General features: G+C 47.3%; 1 protein-coding gene across 3 annotated transcripts in view; it reads left to right on the top strand.

The window, feature by feature from the left end:
* The first annotated feature begins 8,111 nt into the window (after positions 1 to 8,111).
* Positions 8,112 to 23,062, top strand: part of MTMR12 (myotubularin related protein 12) — a 79,393-nt gene continuing 64,442 nt past the window's right edge. For all 3 annotated transcript variants that reach the window (XR_005724757.1, XR_005724756.1, XM_040262283.1), the window contains exon 1: positions 8,112 to 8,305. Coding sequence is in view for 1 of the 3 variants with exons in the window: in XM_040262283.1 (XP_040118217.1) it covers positions 8,138 to 8,305 (168 nt within the window). In the remaining 2 variants the exon portion in view is untranslated. The remainder of the gene's footprint in view (positions 8,306 to 23,062) is intronic.

Below are 23,062 nucleotides of genomic sequence, written 5' to 3'. Positions count from 1 at the left end.
GAAGACGTCTAGACGGGTGCCAACAGTCTCCAGGGAAGATGTCAAAGAGGTTGGCAGCATTGGGAGTAGACCTTGATGGATTTGGGGGTCAATGCCAAGGCAACAGAGACAGAAAATGGTAAGGTCTTGTTAAAAGCTCTTGCTTTAAAATCAAAATTCAATGTGCTTAAATTGTTCACTTTATTTATTTATTTATTTTTGATTGCATCATCTGAAAATTTTATTTTATTTTTTTTCTGATTTCTTTATTTCTTTCTTTATTTTTTATTTTACTTTACAATTCTGTATTGGTTTAAAATGGTTAATTTTATGTGAGTTTCACTTAAAATTTTTAAAAAACTGCATGAGATGGTTCTAGGTGTGTATGTGTGTGCGTATATATGTATATATGTGTGTGTGTGTGTATACATTATTTATTGCTGTACTAGGTAATAATTCAAAATCCAAAGATAAAAAAGAACATATAGGGACTTCCCTGGTGGCCCAGTGGTTAAGACTACAGGCTCCCAATGCGGGCATGCAGCAACTAAAAAGATCCCATACAGAGCAACAAAGACCTGGCAAAGCCAAATAAATTAACAAATAAATATTTTTTTTTAAGTGTACAATGGAACTCTGCTCCAACAATGTTACCTGCCAGTCTGGATAGGAGTGGATTTTAGAGGAAAATGGATACATGTGTATGTATGGTTGAATCCATTTGCCATTTTGAAACTATCACACCATTCATTGTTAATTGGGTATATTCCAGCACAAAAAGTTTAAAGTTTGGAAAAAAACAAACCAAAAAGGATATATTTTCCAGTCTTTCCTCCAAATGCCCAGTTTTCCATTGGAAAAGCAGCTAATGCCATAGTTCCCTTTGTATTTATCCAAAGATATTCTATGCAAACACAGGGAACCAGGTGTCTGTAGTCTTTATTTCCATTCTTCTTTTACACAAATGGTAGCCTACTCTCTCATACTTTATATACCAACTCTCTAAAAAATTTGTTTATTAACATTCCTGTGATACATTATCTACAGATGCCATTATAATCTTCATCACTTTTCATTTTTTTTGTAGGCAAGAAAATTGAGGTCCAAGAGGATCAATACCTAAAGGTCACACATCTAGGAACTGGTGGAGGTGGGACATAAACCCAGTCTGACACAAGAATATTTGCTTTTAACCTCTCAGCTTTATAGCTTCTACCTAAGGAAATTCCTTATTCTTTCCTATAGATGCGTAGTATCCCATTCTGTACTGTATGGCGGTACCATAATTTATTCAACCCCTGCCTACTAATGAACATTTAGGGTTTTTTTCCAACCTTCTGCTGTTACCAAAAAAAAAAAAAAAAAGAAAATTGCTGCAGAGAGTAAGCTTGGATAGATGGCATGTCACATGTATGTGTCTCCTCAGGATATATTTTTCAAAATGAAATTCCTGACATATTTTTTGATGGCTATCGCAAAATTGCCCTTCTTCTTGCCCTGTTGATTTTCATCCTTCCCGAAGTATTGGATGCAAATCCCTGTTTCTCCAGTCCTCACTGAGGCTCACTTAATATTTTAGCATCCAGTGAGTAGTTAGGTGTTAGATAGGTGCTAGACCTCCTATGGAGGAGACCATCCCTGCTTTCAAAAACTTCCAGTCTTTTATTATTATTATCATTTAATTATTCGACTGTGCGTCTCTGTTGCTCTGAGGGCTTTTGTCCAGTTGCGGCCAGCAGGGGCTACTCTGTGGTTATGGTACGCGGGCTTCCCGTTGCAGTGGCTTCTCTTATTGTGGAGCACAGGTTCTAGGTGCTTCAGCTTCAGTAGTTGTAGCGTGTAGGCTCAGCAGTTGTGGCTCCCGGGCTCTAGAGCTCAGGCTCAGTTGTCCCGCAGCATACAGGATCTTCTCAGACCAGGGACTGAACCCGTGTCTCCTGCATTGGCAGGTGGATTCTTTGCCACCGAGCCACCAGGTAAGCCCCCAAACTTCCAGTCTTATTGGGAGAGGCTGGGAGACAAATCACAGAGGGCCATCAGTAAATCTTTATTCAGGAAAGAGTCAGACCATTAAGTTTCATTTTTGTTACTAACCTGGGTTCTTGGCCTCTTTAATCAATAGAAATTGTTAAGAGGCCAGACGAGAAAGCAAGAACAAGGAACAGGTTCCCTTGCTTACTCCCTGAGTGGGTGGTGAGCTGGTCCCTGAAATGAGGGGAGGTGAGGGGTAGGTTGGTGGGTAAGGCCAGAGGGATAGCTTAGGTGGTCTGCCCACCCCCCTCACTGGTGATGTGTGCAGAGTATGTGTGGTCCTGCTTTCTTTCCTGACACCTCAGAAGTGGCAGCTGGGTTTTGGCCTCTTTGTATCTTGTTCATAATTTGCCCCTACTATCCATGCATGTAGTTGTTTTCAGTCCTTTCAAGTTTCTTTGTATTCAGATCCTGGGGGAGACCCTTGTCTAGGTGAAAGCAAGTAAAGGGTCCCAGCCTGTCTTGTTTTGAAAAAGACAGAATACAAATCATAGAGTGGGCTCATCAGGCCTCCTACCATGTGACCAGTGTAGGTTGTGTGTTGTGAAAAAGAAAAAAAAAATCACCAGGAGGTCCGTGTTCACAATCACTGAGTCTCCCCAGCAGGCTCACATTTTGTTGCCCCACAAGGTGGAGGACGATTCAAATACTTCTTCATCCAGGTCTGCTTCTCACCATCTTCAGGGAAGGGTTGGAAGACCCATAGTTGCAGCAAGAGCTTAAGGAGTTTTCTATTTTCAGCGAAAGAAGAGGGCAAGGCTTCAGACCTGGACCATTTGCTAAAACTGGAATTTGGCAAGTGGCCATTAAATAATATGTGCATTTTAGTCCTTGAGTTTTATGTATTTGTTTTATTTTGTTCATTTAAAAATTAGGTCTTTGTTTGTATCCAAGGACTTAAAAGTGCAGACTCTAACCTGCAGTTTGAATTCTTGCTTCCCCTGCTATCTAATCAACTGTTGCCCAGGCTGCTTTTCATTGAATACACTTTTATTCAGGTACAAATACTTATTGAATTCCTACTATGAGCGACTGAACTGAACTGAACTATGAGCCTGGTACCTAGCAGATAAAGATGAATAACATGCGCCTGTAGGCTTCTTCAAGTGACTCCAAGAAGGAGGAAATGCAAATATCCAGACTTAACTATCTGCCACAGGAAAAATATCCCCCCACCCCCAACTCTGTGGGAGTACACTCTTGGCTTCCGTCATCTGTGGGAAGAAACGGCACTGTCTTTGGTCTGGCACTCATTTCTGTGTGAGCTAAGATTTGTTCCTATTTATACTTCTCCAAGAAAACTTAGGGCAGCCTTAGGAGAAAAGAGTGACCTTAAACTATTGTGTGTAAATTAAAATATTTCAAAGTCTAGGGGCCACCATCTGTGTTTATTAATAGACAGAAAATTATTTGACCTCAGCATGACAGGAATTTTTCAGTCATTTGGGAGGGCCTCTCCCAAGGAGATTTGCTCCACACCCTAAAGATCAAGTGAAAATATGCTGATAGCTAGAGAACCTTAAGAGGAAGATGGAAACAGATGTTGGCTTAATTTCCATCCTCACCCCCCTTGCGCACTCAGTCACTTCAGTTGTGTCCAACTCTTTGTGACCCTATGAACTGTAGTTCGCCAGGCCCCTCTGTCCATAGAATTTTCCAGGCAATAATACTGGAGTGGGTTGCCATGCCCTCCTCTAGGGGATCTTCCCAACACAGGGACTGAACCTATGTCTCCTGCATTTCAGGCATATTCTTTACCCATCGAGCCACCTGGGAAGCCCCCTTCACCCCCTTACTGCTTGTTAAAGACAATGTAGGTTTTCTTCACTGAGTGGAAACTGCCCCTGGAAGCAGCAGCCATCTTCAGTGTTTAAAAACATTCCTCACCTGCTGGCTATATGGATGCAGTGATCTTATCAAGTTTCCAGCATCACCACATTGCAAACCCATTTGATCACAAATGGATACTGAAGAACAGGATAAAGTAATTATCATAGGACAGGATGGTTTGAAGGGAGGAAAATTTGATATGGTGGACTACAAATAAAGGCCATTATTTTTAGTCCAAGGATTGGGCCAGAAGTTAAAAACAAAAATAAGGAAACAAACAAAAATCTTTGTTTAATAAGGGTGCCACAGCTCAATACTGAGAGAAGTCACTTTGCTTCTCTTTCTACAGTCCTGGAAAAGATGTCAATTATGTCCTGCTTGGTAGAATTGTACCAAGGTCAGCCAGCACCTGTGCAATTGTTGCTGCCTACCAGGGATCACCTGGATTACCTCTTTTAATCTTCATAACAGTCCTCAACCACTTTGACATAATTATTGTTATTACTCTTATCCTGGGTAGAAACAGAGGCCCAGAGAGATGAAGTAACTTACCTGAGGACACAGATAATAAAGGGCATAGTCAGGGGCAGTGCAAAATGAACATGTGGGGTCCTGGCCTAAGACAGGGAAGTCAATTTCCTTTCCCACATGGGGTGGGGACCTGCCTTCCACGGGACTGGAGCCTCTGTGCCTGGCCATGTGCAGTAGCTGCCAGCCAGTTGCCATGGAACTGCCAGCCTAGGGCAGGGGTGGAGGCTTACCACCCACCCCCCAGAGACACAGGAAGGTGTTGGGGGAACTGTACCTGAGCCTGATCATTTCCTTGTCAATGTTCAAGCACCCATGGGGAGAGGGGTGGATGACCACAGCTGAACACAAGACTTCCTGCTCACCAGGCCCCCTCTAATGAGGCCCGGTTGTTGCCCTGACAGAGGTCCCCAGCAGGTCTTAGGCTGAAGAGGAGGGCAGGATGCCAGGGCATAGTGGACACCAGAGAGGCCTGTGCAGCAGCTGAGGTTCTAAGACCCCTGGGCTTGCTCCATCATCCCAGCAGACACAAATTTAAAGATAAAATGATTCGGAATTTGAAGGCCACAATCACAGAGCATTAAGCCCCAAGACCTTCTAAGTGCTTACCCTGGGTGACTATGCTGGTTGCAAGAAGCAAGCCCTGGCCACGGGCACCCATGCTAATATCCTGACTATGGTAGAAGATCAAGGAAAATTCTAAGTCCTTTGATAAAGTCAGAAAGTAAAAATTTGTTCAGACTGTAAAAATCTTTGAGCCCCATGGACTGTAGCTCGCCAGGCTCCTCTGTCCATGGAATTCTCCAGCAAGAATACTGGAATGGGTTGCCGTTTCCTTCTCCAGGGGATCTTCCCAACGCAGGGATCGAACCCAGGTCTCCCACATTGCTGCCGGATTCTTTACCATCTGAGCCACTGGGAAAGCCCTGGAAAATTCAAAGTCCTTTGAAGAAGTCAGAAATTAAAATTTTGTTTAGACTACTAAAAATCTACCCTGCTGGTTCACCTTGAAAAGTAAAAACTGTTGTGAAATATAAAGTGATGCTGTTAGTCCCCACAGATAACTTCATTCCCAGCACCTCCCTAAGGAGTGTCTTGCTTTATGAAGCCTGACTTGACCTTTTCAAATAGAACTGACCACTCTTTCATTGTGCCAGGGCTTCCCTGAAGGCTCAGACAGAAACGAATCTGCCTGCAGTGTGGGAGACCTGGGTTCAATCCCACAGTTTTCCACGGCCCCTGAATGAGACCTAGAAAGTAATTAGGAGAGAGAGAGAGTCAGGGTGCTCCTGGGAGGCTGCCCAGCAGAGGAAATGGCCACATCCCTGCATGATGGCTCTGATGGCAAAGAATCTGTCTGCAGTGCAGGAGACCCAGGTTCGCTCTCTGGGTCAGGAAGATCCTTTGGAGAAGGAAATGGCAACCCACTCCGTATTCGTGCCTGGAGAATCCCTATGGATGGAGAAGCCTGGCAGGCTACAGTCCACGGGAGGTGCAAACAGTGGGACACGACTGAGCGACTAACATTTTCACTTTACGGTGCTCCTTCCTAATTTGTGTAATTATAATGTTTAGAACTTGGGCTTTGAAATCAGACACACCTGAGTTGGAATCCCAGCTCTGTCAATCACTTGTTGTGAGACTGGGGCTAATTCCTCGCGTCTGCTCTTCCGCTTGAGAACTGGGACAGTGCGATGCTGGTGGCTCCAGCACTGCTGTACTGGATAGACTGAAGGATGGCAGTGGGTGGAAATGAGGCCACAGGACTTTCCTAACCTAGTGCAGGAGGAAACAGACGGAGCTGGACTCCATCCTAGGCCAGGCTGCGAACATTAGGCTACACGCAGGGCCACCCTCCCAATGGACTCTGAACTTTGTGTCCCGTATCTATAGAAATGGCATAACCAATGGAAAACCAGACCCCCGGGATAAAAGAGCCTCAGGACTTGTACTTGGACTCTCCGTCACTGAAAAGAATATGCTAATTATCTCTGTAACAGGACACATAAATTCCATTATGTTTATCGGGATATGACCACAGGCCTACTGATAAATGTCCACTGTTTAACTCTCTAGGCTTATGACACATGAATCATGGGTTAACTTTGATCGTATCTCTCTTTTACCTTGTCCAGGCTAGTTTCAAGGAATTTGGGGAGGTGGGTTTGAGCAAGTACACTTAGGGTATATAAGGTTTTCACAAAAACTGGTCAGGGTCCTTGGGTAAGAGGAGACTCTGCCTTGGGCCTGCCGGTGTAATAAATTGCACTCCACTATCTATCTGCATTGTCCTTCTGAGTGAGTTTGTTTCCCGGAACGCGTGGCTACAACACTATGATTGCAAAAGTAAGCACATTTGTTTTCGCTTAGATTTTGTGTTTACTTGAAGTGGGGCTTTGATGCTGGTGGTGGGACAGTCATGGAGATAAAGAGGGTAAACAGCATTAATTATTGATGAGACTAGTGCTTACTAGTGTCTGACACCAACAAAGGTAACTGCAAATATTTATTAGTAGCTTTTTCCAGTAGACTGAATTTTTTGAGAGTTGGGTCCTGTTTTATTCACCTGTGTCTAATACAATGCTTGGAGCCAAATGTCTAATTTAAATGAATTTTCTTTGCAATCTACACTAACAATGAGGGTTTTATTGCTAACTTACGACTTCCCTATAGCTCAGATGGTAAAGAATCCACCTTTAGTGCAGGAGATCCAGGTTCAATCCCTGGGTAAGGAAGATCCCCTGGAGAAGGAAATGGCAATCCACTCCAGTATTCTTGCCTGGAGAAGCCCATGGACAGAGGAGGCTGGCAGACTCCTCTTTGTGACAGTCGTGTCACAAAGAGTCAGACACGACTAAGCGACTAACACACTAACTCGGGAGGGTGAATAAAAGAAATCTCTTAAGGGCTTTTATACTGTTAAAACCATAGATAAAAAAAGTAAAAAAGTTAGGAAAAAAGAGGTCTACAAGGCCTTTCACGATCAAACATCCAAACCTATTCCTAAGTGCCTAGCACTTGATTTGTTTCATTTTTGTCTGCACTTAAAATAGTAAGGCTTCCCCTTGTGGCTCAGCTGGTAAAGAATCCGCCTGCAATGTGGGAGACCTGGATTCAGTCCCTGTGTTGAGAAGATTCCCCTGGAGCCCATTCCAGTATTCTGGCCTGGAGAATTCCATGGACTGTATAGTCCATGGGGTTGCAAAGAGTCGGTCACAACGGAGCTACTTTCACTTTTCAAAATAGTAAGCCTGAACATCACTGATGGGGATTTGAAACTCATTCGGTGAGGTTCCATACAGTACGCTTTCGGAAGTTTTGTTCCAAAAGGGACAGGAAAGAGAACTGCAGTGAACCAACGCTCACAACTTAAGTGACCGCAGGATCACTGGGCGACGGCGACATTCTTGCTATCCAATCGCCGGGGAATCTGGAGAGGACCCTCTGGATTGGTCAGAGAAAACATCCCTCCAGGTTCATTCAAGGAGGGGCTTGGCGTGGGCGCGGCGGGCAGAGCATTTTGGCCCATCAGAGAACGCACGGGGGCGGGCTTGGCTGCAAGAGGGTGGAATGGAGCCTATCTGAAGGCGACTAGCCGCCAATCAGATCCGCCCGTCGCGAACGGAGCGGGCGTGGCCTCCGGCGGCGGGTTCCCTACTGCTGGGGCCCAAGAGCAGAGGAGGTGGGGCCCGGGCGGGCCTGGGCGGGGCGAGCGGTGTCAGCGGCGGAGCCGGATGCGGGCGGCGCCGCGGCCGCGGCGGCCCTGGGGATGGGCGGAGCCCCGGCCGCCAGTGCTGGTGGCCGCTGCGAGCGGCCGCCTCTGCTCCCGCGCGTTGCTGCTACCCAGGGTGGCGGTATGCTGGGAAAAGGGGTAGTCGGCGGTGGCGGCGGCACCAAGGCCCCCAAGCCCTCTTTCGTGTCGTACGTGCGCCCCGAGGTGAGGGGGCGTCGCGCGGGCGGGGCGTCGTGCTGGAGTGGCCGGGGCGGGGGGCGCCGGGAGCCCCTTCCCTGCCTCCGGAGGGCCGCGAGCGCTTCCTGCCCGTGTACCGGAGGGGAGCTGAGCGGGATGAGGGCCCAGGGGCGCGCTGGGACTCCCGGCGGGCCGGGGTGGGATTCCCCGACGCGGGCGGGCAGGTGCTCGAGTGCAGGGCCCACCTCACCGGGATACCAGGTGAAGGGGCCCTGGCCGGGAAGGTCCTGCGGCCCGGCTGGCTCCTGGCTACAGTAGAGGGGAGCTGGGGTTTGGGGCACCACGGGAGGGGAAGGGCTGGGGGTACTGACCACCCCTCGCCCCAACTCCGGGGACCTGCGTAGAGCTTGCAATCCCGGCGGGTGGGTCGGCCCTGCCCTCGGCATTTCTCAGTGAGTCTGTAGAGCTTGCTTATCTCAGCTGCTTGCTTCTAAGAGTCCTGTGATGCCGCTGGCGGGACCCGGTGCCCTGCTTCCCGCTTCCCATCAGCACTACTGGGAGACAGTGGGGTCGGTCCCAGCCTCAATCAGTATCTATCTCTTCCTTGTAAATTCCCCTCTGTCGCTTCTTCCCCCTTTCATTTCACTCCCTCAGCATCAGCCTTTCCACCTGCTTCTTACTTTCCTCCTGGAGTTTTAGTGTCAAGTTCATTCATTCATTCAGAAGATATTTTTTGAGCTCCTTCTCAGGGCCAAACACTGTTCTAAACTACTTGGGGTATACATCAGTAAACAGAATAAATATCCCTGTTCTCTGGGAGCTTATCTGAGGGAGAGAGGAGTAAACAATGGATAAAATAGATAGAAGTAATTATATGGTATATTAGAAGTTGCAAGTGGGCTAAGCATAGGGATTGACTGATGGCCCATGGGGCAAAGAACCTGCCTGCCAGTGCAGGAGACACAGGAGAGTGGGTATGATTCCTGGGTTGGGAAGATGCCCTGGAGGAAGGCATGGCAACCCACTCCAGTATTCTTGCCTGGAGAAGCTTGATGGACCGAGGAGCCTGGAGGGCTGCAGTACTTAGGGTCGCAAAGAATTGAACATGACTGACTAACACTTTTCTTTTTTCAATTATATGGTATATTGGAAGTTGAAAAGTATGGTGGGAAAAGAAAAGACCCCCTTTTCTTCTTTGCACTTGGGCATCTGAGCAAAGACTTGAAGGATGCTTGGGATCTGAGGGTGGAGTCTGGAGTGATGGAGGGCCATCAAGGAAACCAGCCCTGCAGAATCCAGTGAGGGAGGGGGATGCCCGAGTCCCCGGAGAGGAAGTTAGACTGCAGCTCATAGGCCACGCTGAGCTCCTGATCCAAACGCTTGATTAGATGCATTTTCATTTTTGATTTCTGAAGAGTTTTTTTTTCCCTGCTCCTCTCTTAGCACTTTAATCAGCAACGGGTGCAGAAGCATTGGCAAATTCTTGGGCTGTCTTTCCACCTCTGTAAAGCAAAGGCAGGTGGACTGTGAGGAGAGGTCTTCATCAGGGAGTGCTTCTATAAAACCACCAGCGGCCTGAAGCCTTTGCATGTGTATCTTTAAATTCAAATGTGTGTCTTTTTTTCCAGTGCAGAGTACTCTTCTTATTTTTAGTCCTAATTTTAAAATAAAAACCACTTCCTCTGTAAATGCCTGATAAAGAGTCAGGGTCATCTTGAATATTCAGCAGGCTCCCTTTATAGTATGGAGGGTAAGTAATGTGGTCAGTTTCTCTTTATGTCTTTTTGGTTGAGCCTGGGTTGAAATGCAACTGATCTTTTAACCTTTCCTCTTTAGTGAGATTCGAATGCGAGTGGAAAGTCTTCTGAAATGTGGTCAGAGTTCAAGAATGTTCCAATTTTTTATCCACCAAGCACACATGTTGTAATTAGGCATGTTTTCCCTCTTTGCCCACAGCTCCTGATATATTTCCTTTGAGGGATATTAGGAAAGGGGAGTGGGTCAACCCCCAAATAAGCTTGAAGTGGTCACATTTTTCAGATCCTTATAGTTGGCAGTTCTCTTTCCTCGCAATAAAATAATGCTATGTAGACACTATACTTCTTTGTTGAAATCTGTCTCTAAAGATATTTTGTGACAGAGTGTAAGGCTCTGACCTAAATTGTCGATGAGTTTTAGAAGATAAGGGAATGAGAGTGAGGAAGCAATTTGTCATTAAGTATAGTCCAGCTTTTGCTAGCCATTACATTATCGGAAATACGTGTGAGCGGTTTTGAGGTATAGCTATGTGTCTCTGAGAGCCCTGGGTCTGATGAACTTCTGCTGGCTCGCTTAATAGAAGTCCTTCTGACGACTGTCATTCTGCTGTTCCTATTCCTCTCCCTTATATCAAGTTCATTTTCGGTGCTTTTCATGTGTTTCCCGGTCAGTTCTTTGTATGCGCTTTGCTTTTGTGAGCTGGGAGGTCGCAATTTCTCACAGCTCTTCTTGCTGGTAGATCACTAAGCCACCAGAACAACCTTCAGGATATAAGGTGTCTTATGGTCCCTGAGTCCAGTGATGAACTTGTTCTTGACTGATCAGACCTTGTAAGATTTAACAGGATCTATGTTCTGTATGCCAAAGAGCCTATCAAGAGTTAGCACTTTCTATCAAAAGCAGAAGGCTTAACTGGGTAAAAGTATTTGAAGATGATGCTTTTACACATAATGGCTTTTTTTTTTTTTCTCTTGTGATCAGAAAGGGTTGGCATTGGACGGCCTAAAATGAGGGATAGGAGTTTACTTCCTCCATTAACATTGGATCTCTGCCACGGTAACTTGGCTGTTCTGTCACTGATTCTGCTAAATCAGTGAACGAGCAAGTTAAAATCTTGAGCTGTAATTTAGGAACTTTGGTCGCATTTTGTAAACTCTGCCCAAAGGGTGGCACATCAATAAATTTGATAAATAGGAAGTCGATGGTTTTGGAAGCTGAGGTGAACAGGAGGGAGAGAGCTGGGCCGGTCTTGGTGGTACCCAATGGCTGGTACCTGAAAACATGTCAGCACCTTCAACCCAGCATAGGCCCAGGCACAAGGTGCCTCTGTGAATGGAACCCTGGATGCTGAGCTCTGCTTCAGCGAGGTGTTAGCTTATAGTTTGGGTGCCAGCTCTTCTTTTCTTGTACAGAAAACATATGTTTGAATTATGGTGATTTCAGAAACGATTAGTGTTCATTGTAGAAAAATAAGACAATGTAGATAAGCAAACATTTTTTTAATGGAAAAATTGCAAGCTTATTAGTGACTTGGAGTGTTATCCTATCAGATGTGTATGTAGGGCACATATATATATATATATATATATTTTTTTTTTTTACCAAAGTGGGATTAATATTGCTGATCACATTATTTTATAATCTGCCCATTTCACCAGAAATGTATGTTGTAAATGTCTTACCTTGTCAGTTGTCAACTGTAACTTCTTTTTAAATTAGACCCCTTTTCCTCAACAGAGACAGACAGTGTGATGGGAGATGTTAGGTAGTGCAAAGAGGCCAGGAAGGTAGTATGGTTTTAAAATGGTTTTCTGGTCAGTTACCTTCTCTGGTACCAAAGGACAACTGATTTCCTTAAGACTGTCAGTTCTCTGCTCAGTTACCTTGAAATTGTAAACTCTGCTTTGGTAATTCTTAGTGGTTAGAAATGCTCACTGTCTGTACCTGGCAGCTTGTACTAATAAATAAAGCACCATGGTGTGTGTGCTCAGCTGCTCAGTCATATCCAACTCTCTGCGACCTCATGGACTGTAGCCTTCCAGGCTCCTCAGTCCATGGAATTCTCCAGGCAAGAATATTGGAGAGGGTAGCCATCCCCTTCTCCAGGGGATCTTCCGACCCAGGGATTGAACCCAAGTCTCCCACATTGCAAGCGGATTCTTCACTGCTGAGCCACCAGGGAAACCCCATTAAATGGTGGTCCTAGGAGAAAGTTCTGATTTAATAAGAACGGGTTCTCTCGTGATGAGAGAGCTGAATAAACCCCTTGGGGTGCTGTGTGTTGCCTTCTGAAACTAAGACCAGGAAGAATTCAGCTTTGAGAGTCTGCTCTACTTGTGCCCGTGTTTGTGTGGTATGCCAAATATGGTTAAGATGTACTTTCTAGTTGAGTTTAGGTCAGTGTTTGACTTGAATGTACTAGTAATAGTTATTAGTTACTTAGTTGTGAATTTTTAGAGTTGGAAGAAAATATACAGATGACCCAGTCTGCCCGTGAACTCTTGGTCTGTTCTGTTGATGTGGAAATGAGGCCCCTAGGGTTAATTGTCCTGCCCACGGGTACAGTACTTTTGTAGAGCAGGGTTAAGAGCTGTCTCTTGAGGCCAGCAGTGCCTGTGACTAAGCCATACCCACAGGAGTTGAGGAAAGGTTTTACGTAGATTTGAAAACAGACAAGAGATGTGAAGACAGAAAAGTCCAAAAAATCCAGATTTAAGAGCTAGTGCTTTGCATTGATTCCCCCAGGGAGAAGAATGCATCTGATTGCCTCTTCCTCACTTAGGGCTGTTTCTTTTGGTGGGGGGAAGTGAACCGGTGATCCTGTATGCTTCCCAGAGCTAGGACTGTGGGTATATATTAAAATTAAAAATTTTTTTTACTGGTATTGATTAGGCACTTCTGTGTCCCAGAAACTCCTTCTCTCATTTCATCCTCATCTTGTCTTATGCGGTGAATACTACCGTGACCTCTCTTTTTTGTGTCCAGATGTGCAAAGTGAGACCCAGAGAGTTCCTTGCTCAGGGTCACAGCTGGCAAGGGTTGGTGCCAGGATTTAAACTAGGGTGGTCGGACTCCAGGGCCATTCTCTTATCCCTCTGTTTGTGAATGCCAGGGATATCGTTAGTGAAGCATACTTGTAGGCATGCCTGGTGTTTGCACATGAGAGTGCTTTTTCCTGTTCTCTGGCAGCAGTTTCTTTCTTGGCTTTGTTAGTTTGTCCACCAGGGCATCATGAGCAGATATGGGGCTCATTGGAGATATGACTAATTTGTTCAACAGGTACTTACTCAGCACCGGGTGGTGATTGGCACTGTTCTAGATGTTGGGGGTCCAGAACAGATGAAATGATTGAGATTATTTTTTGGTGAAACACGATGGTATTGAACTGTTAATACCAACTTTGATGACTTTGATGGGTCAATGACAAGAAGAGATTGGCTTATCCTCAAACAGACCTCCTTCTTCAGTTCTAGCAAGAAAGGAATACCTCTGAAAGCAAAATCTAGATCCTGTGACTTCTCCATCCCCAACTACTTTTTCTAAGGGCACAATTTTCTCCTTGAGCTTCGAGATCATCGGTAGTGACTTCACAGGCTGTTAAAGGACATGAAGAGTTCTTCCTGAAATGACCACTTTCCTAGCTGTGGCTCTAGCCTGATGATCTGTCCAGAGCTTCCGCTTTTTCTCTGCTGCATGTGCTTCCTGTGGCATCTCCCTGGGTCCCTTCCAGCACCACACAGCTTCTGCAGACAGAGCACCAGAAGATGTCAGGAGGCTAATGTAAGCAGTCCTGCCTGCAGCCAGCAGCACAGTGGCAACCCACTGTGACGGCCCCTACTGCAGCCACCACTCTTCTGCACCCTGCTTCTGTCTCTGACGTTAAAACCAGCCATGCTGTTAGAGTCTCAGGCTGTGGGACACCCATGCTTAGAAACTTAGACATTCTGAGTCCTTCTCTGCACATGCTCAGCAGGATTTGGGTGTCCTTTGACTACTTCCACAGGAAACCATCCTGTGTCACAGTGTGCGTCAGAGAGAACTCAGTTTTTAGGGGGTCAGAAAAAAATTTTTTTAATCACTATAAAAGATGTATACCTTATTTTTATGATGAAGACAATATTGCCGACTTTGGAAGTTAGGAAAATGAAGCTACCCTTAATTATGCTACCCTAATAACCAAAGTGACTCTTTCCATTTTTTCTTTTAGTATGTCCAGGTTTGGTCTGTGTCTTACACGGTTGCAAACACAGTATGTATAAAGACTTAGAGCCTGCCCTGTGGTAATCGTGATTGAAGGTGGTACCACTGATTCCTGTCAGCAGAGCAGAAACTTAAGAGCTGGTTTTCCAGCAGGGAGCCACCCTCAGGTTTTCATGCGACGTCTTTTTTTTTTTTTCACTTACTTTTGGCTGCACTGGGTCTTCATTGCTGCATGTGGACTTTTCTCTAGTTGCAGCGAGTGGGGGCTACTCTCCAGTTGTGGTCCAAGGGCTTCTCATTGCGGTGGCTTCTCTTGTGCTGGGGCACAGGCCCTGGGGCACATGGGCTTCAGTAGCTGTGGGGCACAGCTTAGCCTCCCTGCAGCATGTGGGATCTTCCCGGACCAGGGATCGAACCGGCGTCCCCTGCACTGGCCGGTGGAGTCTTAGCTACTGGACCACCAGGGAAGTCCACACTAGTGACTTCTGATGTGCTTTTTTGGAGACCCCAAGGAGAACAGAAGGTTTGTAGTTTAATGAATCACTTAGAATCAGCCTCTTGAGGTAGATTGGGAGGTAGGATTGAACCGGAATAATTCTGCCAACCTCTAAGCTGCTGCTGCTTTGGAAGGAAGAAGAGAGGAGGTAGACGTGGAGAAGGGGCCCCAGCAGTGAACAAACCTTTCCAATAGCTGGAAGGGCCAGAGGGCCTCCCCCTTCCCCTAGTCTCCTCTGCGTACCTGGGCATCACTCTCCAGGGAAAGCAACCACTTGTCATTCCTCCGTCTTGCTACCTATGCATGAGGCCAGTCCTTCCAAGCCTCAGTTGTATTTTTACTGGAAAAGTGGAAATAATGACATCTGTCTTATCTGATAGGTGTATGTGAACATTTATGAATCTGAACTGTGATTGTGCACAGCGGGTGCTGCTTAGCAGAGAACTTGGCCGCTAGCTGGGTAACCTTCAGGAGATGTGGGCTTTCATTGTTACTGTTATTCAGGAGCCCCCTGGAGGGTTCCAGAAAGTACTCAGTCATCGGTCTTAGAGTACAGAAATCTTTCCCTAAGCTAAGGTGTTAATGACAGTGGAGTATTTTAGTTGTTGCAGTTGTTGCCATGGCACCGTGCCCGGAAAGTTCGCTGTGTGGTAACTCTTTCTTAGAGTGTTTTTCACTATCTCTGAAAGTTTCTTTTCCTCTTTTCTTATTTCCTTTTTACTTTTGAGAATGCTTTGATTATATTTAAAATTCCAACCTAATGAGAACACTGAGCGGTCGGCTTTTTTTCATTGTTAACATTTGGCCTTTGACATTTTGCTGGATTCATTCTGTGGACTTATTTTTTCCTCTCTCCTCATTTCTGAGTCTTTCCATCATAGGCCACATTTTATGCATTTATCACATCTGGTCAATGATTTACTGAAGATACGAGTAAGGAAAATCAAATCACCTCTGGGAGTAATAATTCTCTTTACGTGCTCCAAAGGCAGTAGCCAGCTCGAGTGCTGTTTTGACTTTAAATGCTTCAGTCCTTGTACACCTAGCTGGTGGGCGGCCTTTCAGAGGAGGAATCTAAGCCCTCACTTGTTTGCTTTGTGGGGAGAGGGTGGCTTCAGCCAGGAGAAAAGCAGGGCTTGTGCATGAAAGCACTGGCCTCAGGGGTGGCATATTTTGAAGTCTGCCTTTTCCCTGGTAACAGATTGTCAGCTGCTGTTTCAGGCAGTGATCCTGAACTGCTGGATTTTTGTTTGTTTGTTTGTTTTTGTTTTTGCTGAGAGGGCTTTTTTTTAAAGATTCCTGAGAATGCCTTTGATGGGAATGGTCCCAGTTTTTTTGATGAAAAATCTCACTCTTCTACCCTTTTCTCCATACATAAGATCGTATCCCTGTTTTGCTTGAATCCCTTGAGATCTGCTTCCTGGTGTGACTTCCCCTCTCTGAGCCTCCCTTTGATCTTCATTTAACGTTGGGTGCCCATCTTCCTGGCAGGCTTGTTTTGAGCATGAGCAGAAACACCACGTACGCCCAAACAATAACTTGAATTGGGAGAATTATTGAGTGTTGCTACCATTTGCTAAGCACTGTGTTAGAATTAGGAATGAGAGAAAAAAGCAGTCTGTGTACTCAGGAGGCCCACATTCTGCCGGCGAGATGGCACGTTGACAGATGGCTGTGATGCATGGAGGTAGGTGCTGCCTGTTGACAAGGGAGGAGTGCATGACGCTCCCGGGCACGGAGGAGGGCCCGCTGCAGCCCCACAGCAGCATCTGGCCTCACTGGGAGGCTGCGTGGGACTTGGAAAGGGCAGCGTTGACATGGGCTCCGGTGTGGGGAGGAGGAGGCTGCAGGCAAGAGGGACAAGTTGGAAGACTCACAGGTGCGTGGGGACCAGGTGGTCGGACCATCTGTCGTCATCTCTTATATAAGGTGCACGTGGGCTGTGTGAATGCGGCAGGTCTTAAAGAGTAGAATCCGGGGGTACCGCTGGGACCTGCAGTTTGTTCCCTGTTTTCTGTGGATGCTGCTGTATAGGTCAGCCTGGCTCTTGGTGAGCCTGTAGGCAGCTTCTCATTTGCCCCAGTTCCCCTTGTTCCAAGATCATGGAAGAGCTACTGCCCCAAGGCTTTCAGCTCCTTGCCATCTCCTCTGCTGACCTGACATCTATACATAGCAGCCCTGAGGGGCTTCCCTGGTAGCTCAGGTGGTAAAGAACATGCCTGCAATGCAGGAAACCCCGGTTCAATTCCTGGCTAGGGAAGATCTGGAGAAGGGATAGGCTACCCACTTCAGTATTCCTGGGCTTCCCTGGTGGTTCAAACAGTAAAGAATCTGCCTGCAGTGTGTAAGACCTGGGTTCGATCTCTGGGTGGGGAAGATCCCCTGGAGGAGGGTTATGACAACCCACTCCAGTATTCTTGCTTGGAGAGTCCCCATGGACAGAGGAGCCTGATGAGCTACAGTTTATGGGGTCACAAAGAGTCAGACACAACTGAGTGACTAAGCACAGCCCAGCACAGCCCTGGAGGGGGACAAGGAGGGCACACACAGAAGGCAGTGCCGTGTGTTTCTGCAGCTGCTGTTGGTCCCATCAGTTAGCTTAAATGATAAGACTTTGGTGGTCCTGTGACCGCCCCCTGACCTCTTTCTCCTAGCGCTTGTGTGCATTCCAGCACTGCCCTCCTCACTCTCAGTGTCATGAGGGGCATGGCTTTGGAATCAGAGTTTTGCTACTCACTGTTTGGATTTAGGCTGGGTATGTCAGTTCTCTAAGCCTCAGTTTCTTAGTCTGTATGATGGGAATAAAGGTCATAGTATCCAGCCCATACTAGTGTCGTCAGTCTCAAGTGAGGCCCTCCATGGAGAATTGCTAACTCAGTACAACTTGGCTTGTAGTAAATGCTTCGGAAATGTTAACTGCAGTACTTGCTGTTAAGTCTTCACCCCGGAAGTCGCAGCTGTGTGTCTTCCTTCACGTGTCCTTGTCTTTGGCCATTAGAGCAGGTCCCGATAACGGCCAGACTTGACTTGTGTTGCTCTTGAGCGTCGTTCTTCGCTTGCCCTCTCAGAGGCGTGAGTCTGGAGCTGGGGGTGCCGTCCCCACTGTGGGATCCTGCTATAACCACAGTGTGCGCCCTTCCCATCTCTCTTCCAGCACGGTTTTCTTTCTCAGTGAGCTGTCATGGATGCCCTCTCTGCCCTCCTGTAACAGTATCTTCCCTTGTCTCGGGGCTTCCAGGGGGCCCTGAGATTTGGGCAACATGTTAGGTCCTAGGGCTTTGCCTCCAGTTCAGCTCCACTTCCCTCCTTCCCAGCTGCTGCCAGCACCTCTCTGATTTCCTCAGTCCTGTGTGGTCCAGACCAAGCACCTCCTCTGGTGCCCGGGACCACCAACCACAGCTGCTTACCTTACACAGGTTTTCCCACCGGCCACTGCTCCCTTTGGAGCCCCCCTCCCCCAGACACCCCTCACATCACGGCCAGGCTCCTTTTGGACACCATCTTGACGTGTCATTTTCCTATTTAAGGGTCTTTCATGCCCCCTGCCCCTTTCACTGGTCCGAACCTTGGCACCATTCCCAGGCTCACCCAGATTCTGCCTGCTTCTGGTTTGTTGATAGAGCAGTAGCTTGGATTCAGGAACCTTGGGCTGTGGCCATTTCTTATCTGAGTGTCTTCGAGGAAGCCCTTTCACCTCTTTGGGTCTCATTTCCTGGATTAGGCAAGTGGTTTTAAACAATATTTTGTTCAAGGAGCTTTTTAAAAAAAGAAAAAAACCACAGCATGATTCTTGAACAACTTTTTCAAAACTCACTGTCCCCAGTCCTGCTTTAGAGATTCAGATATGACCCCCAGGGGTGGTGGGAAGGGTGTATGTTGGGGGGGGGGGTGTGGGAGGGAGACCTGCAGTAGGAACCTGTAGTTTTTTTCAGTTCACTAGCATCTCTTCCTTCAGCCCCTCTTGAGAACTGCTGTTTCAGATGAAATCACAGAGGAAGCCCAAGAATAGAGACAGACCAGAAGAGAGAGGGTGTGAGAGGTGCAGTGTGAAGGCCCCTGGCCAGGCGGAGCCGAGGGCTCCTGTTCCTTCAGCCCCTTTGTGTTCCCAAGTCTTTCCTCGTGCCTGGCAGCCTCCCTGCTCTGTGTCCGTGGTTCAGGCTGACTGTAGCTACGGGTGCTGGTGGCGCCATCGAGCGTTACTATCGACTCTTTTGTGCTCTGTGTCTGCGGCTCTTATTTCCCCAACAGGACTGTAAGCTCCTCCAGGGCAGGGCTGTAGTGCCCACCACTCAGCGTGGCCTTGTGGAGCTCGCGGTGGCTTCAGGAGGGTGAATGGGCGGTGGCTCGGCCATCATGGGAGAGGGCCTCAGAAGGTTGCTGGCGGGCCCTTCACTCAGGTCATGTTCACCTCTCTTGCAGAGTGAGCTTTGGGGGCTGAGGTTGAGAACTGTACGAGGAACTGCGGTGTGATCACTGATTTGACTCTGGGTCTTTGTGCCCCAAGAGTCTGCTTTGGCAGGAGGTGTTTTGCCTAAAAATATTCCTTTTCATTGTCACTGTGGTGCTGAGGTTGGTAGGCTATTGACCTGCGTGGATGCCTGAAGCCCAGCTGTTGCCCGCAATATGTCTTGGGCCACCCTTAGCTTCCTCAGGCAGCTCCTGAGCTCAGGTCCTGTCTTCTGGAATTGAGCCAGCTCTTTGGCGAGGTCAGATCTGTGGGTTTTGAGGCTTACACTGCCCACGGTCTCACAATTTCCTCTCTAGCTTGAGTTTCCTACCAGGGAGAATGTGATAAAGGGTTTGGATTATTTAAAGGCCTGGGGAGTGCCTGGTAAGAGTGATCCTTGCTAAGAAGCACTGGTAAGCCTTCCGCTGCTGTGTAGTGGGTGATGAGCTGTCAAAACAGGTGAGGGCTTTACCGGGGATCATCTTGGCGAGCAGTTACTTTCTTCCTTCAAAAAAAATCTGAGATAAGGGAGACTAGCGGGAGATCTAAATGGGAGAGAAAGGATTTAGAATGATACATGAATGAGATAGTCTGGCTCAGCTGTTGGTGGTGGGGAGGGCGGTGGTAAGGGCTCCGTGGGAGATTGTTGCCTGTTTCCCCTGCCCTGGAGACTTGTCAGAGTTGAAGAGACACTTGATGGTACTATTTTGTAATAAGAGAAAAGTTTAAGATAGTCTGCCTAGGGCTGTGGGAAGAATGGAGTGACTGCTCTTGGGTAAAGGCACCTTTGGGTACCTGAACATATTCTAGAGTTGATTCTGGTGACAGTTGTACAATCCTGTGAGTGGACTGATAAACACCTCAATTTGTATACTTTAAATGGATGAATTGTTTGGTATGGGAGTTATGTCTTAATAAACTCTTACGGAATCACAGTTTATGAATCAGAAGGACCAAACTTGGCATCTGAAGTCTTGAGTTCTGGCTTCACCACCTATTTAGCCCTCTGAGCCCGAGCACATTATCTAACCTCCTCGAGCTTCACTGGTTTTATCTGTGAAGTGAGAATGAAAATTCCTTATGGGATTGTTGTTAAGACAAATGACACAGGGCATGTGAAGTAGGACATAGTAAAACCTCTGCTAATTACATATTTACATGTTTAAGTTAGTCTGTTTTTGTGGATAATGGATGTTTAGCCTGAAATGCTCCTGAGAGTTCCCAGCTCGCCCTGTGAAATGAACACTGCTTGTGGCTGAGAACTGATTTGCATGATGTGTAAAGAGCAGAGTCCTTAAAACGCGGTCTCGAACTACCTCATGTCTGTGGTCTGGGACCTTGAGTCCAGACAGAGAGCGTCAGTTCGCCTCTTACTGGACGTCAGATGCTGATGTCGTGCTTCATTGTAACAGTAATTGTTGCTTGTCTCCACCTGCCAAGGCAGTGTACTGTTGGCAGAGTCGAGCTGTGGTCAGCGGCAAAGCTGGTACCTGATCAGGCTGACTCGGCAGGGCGCAGAGTCATCTGTCCAGAAGTGGGGGGCCAGCAACCTTGGAAATTGGCTCCAGGAAACAAACCCTGATTTGATTTCTCCAGCTTCCTAGACCTCAACAGTAGGTAGACTAACTCAGTCTCTAAACTCCATCCTTAGTGATCAGGCTTCCGATCCAGAGTCTGTTTTTGAATATGCCTCTACCCTACTGATGAAACTAGAGTGTGTTTCAGGAAGCCAGCTAAGGGAGAGGTGTGAGGAAAGGTCAGTAATACTTACCACTGGTCACAAACTTAGGTAGTAGTTTTTGTTTATTTATTCTTAAGCTTTAAAATTAAAAAAAAAACTTTTTCGTTTGAAGTATAGTCAGTGTACAATATTATAGAAGTTGGGCCTCCCAGGTGGTTCAGTGGTGAAGAATCCTCCTACCAGTGGAGAAGACATGGGTTCGATCCCCGGGTTGGGAAGATCCTGGCGACCCCCTCCAGTATTCTTGCCTGGAAAATTCCATGGACAGGGGAATCTGGCAGGCTACAGTTCATGGACTTGCAAAGAGTCAGACATGACTGAGTGACTAAGCACACACACACGTTATATAAGTTATAGGTGTGCAACAGTGATTCACAGTATTAGGTAGTCAGTTTGAATAAAATTGTCTCAAGAACTGTGTTTAGGATTAAAAAATATTACCAGGATCAAGAATTGTTTTTCTCTTTGTATTTTGTTATGCATGCTTTCAGTAGACTTTTATTGGCATTTTGCTATCTAGGAGCATATGTGTTGTTGAGGCTAAAAATACGAAAAGTACAGCTCCAGCCCCCACTTAGCATCACTCGGGAGACAGATGAGGAAAGAGACTATTGCAGTATGAGAAAGGCTTGCAGAGGACTTGAACTATGTGGCAGTGGGTTGGATGGCGAATTGACTGGGCGGGACCAGCGAGGGGGTGAGGGGCCCTGTGGGTGCAAGGGCGGGATAGCGGCAAAGCAGTGCGAGGGTAATCAGAAGTGTGCAATACACCCGATGGTGGCTGGGTAAGTGCAGCAGCCAGGGCTGATGGGTGCAGATGGCTTCTGGAGCTGTCAGGAAAGCAGAGCAGAAGAAATACGAGAGGCAAGGGAGAGCTGAGAATGACTGCCCAGTGGATGCAGGGCTGGAGTCCAGAGGACCGCAGGTTCAGGGAGGGACGGGGGAAGTGATGAGCTGATTTAGAAATGGGAATTTGGAGAGTCTGAGGGCCTTTCCAGTGCGAGTGGCCGGGAGGCTGTCTGGGGTCCAGATCCGGATCCCTGAAGAGGAGTCTGGAGTAAAGGTCCGTTTGAGAGGAGGAGGGCCATCAGCACGGGTTGCTGGAGAGTTTCCCCAAGGAGCAGAGGACCCGTGAGAAGATGCCCAGGAGGGAGATGAGGAAGAGCAGCCAGACAGCGGGTCGGTTGTTTGGCCCAGAACTCATTTCTGCTGATTCTCAGGTCCCAGCCCTAAATGACACTTACTGAGGGTAGCCGTCTTTTCTGACCTCCCCTCCACGTGTGCTTGGTGTTGGTGTCCCTGCCGTGGCCTGCCCGCCCCCGGCGTAGCCCTGCACACGTGGCGTTATGCTTGCCCCTGCTGCGGTCGGCCCGTTCTCTCTGGGGAGGGTGGGACTGTGCGCGGTGTTAACGCCTGCATTTGCTGTGCTGGTACAGTGGGTGCCTAAGAAAGGACAGTGCAGTCGGTGAAAGAGCGTCTGAAAGGCCAGGGGAGGAGACAGCGTTGCCTGGGAGGATGTGGTTGGTGGGCAGGCCCAGTATTGTTGCAAAGAAGGGAACGGCGCTGGGCAGGCAGGCCCAGGCTCAGGTCCCGCTTCACTTACCCTTGGTCAGCCTCGATTTCCTCATCTCTAAAATGGGAACAGTAATGTCAGTCAAGAGTGGAGAGGATTAAGTGAGATGACGTGTAAAAAGAGAACCTTCTGTCGGTGTCTAATATTAATATGTTACTGGCTTCCCAGGTGGCACAAGTGGTAAAGAACCCACCTGCCAATGTAGGAGATGTAAGACACACGGATTCCATCCCTGGATTGAGAAGATTCCCCTGGAGAAGGGCATGGCAACCCACTCCAGTATTCTTGCCTGGAGAATCCCCATGGACAGAGGAGCCTGGCAGGCTACAGTCCTTGGGGTCACAAAGAGTCAGACATGATGGAAGTGACTTAGCATAATGAATGAATATTTATAGCACTGATTCCCCACTTTTCCCGTTATTATTTGTTTATGTGTCCGTCTAAATGTCTTGAATGCTGAGGTCAATTCTTCATCTTTTATCCTGGGTGTTTGGTGGTTAGCCTACCTGGAAGCTGGTTGTTGGAATCAGTCGGTATCCATTGGAGGCAGGTCCGCCTTGCACCTCTGA

Source organism: Oryx dammah, unplaced genomic scaffold (assembly GCF_014754425.2).
Source record: "Oryx dammah isolate SB20612 unplaced genomic scaffold, SCBI_Odam_1.1 HiC_scaffold_20, whole genome shotgun sequence".
NCBI lineage: Eukaryota > Metazoa > Chordata > Mammalia > Artiodactyla > Bovidae > Oryx > Oryx dammah.
This window is presented reverse-complemented; position numbering and strand designations above follow the sequence as displayed.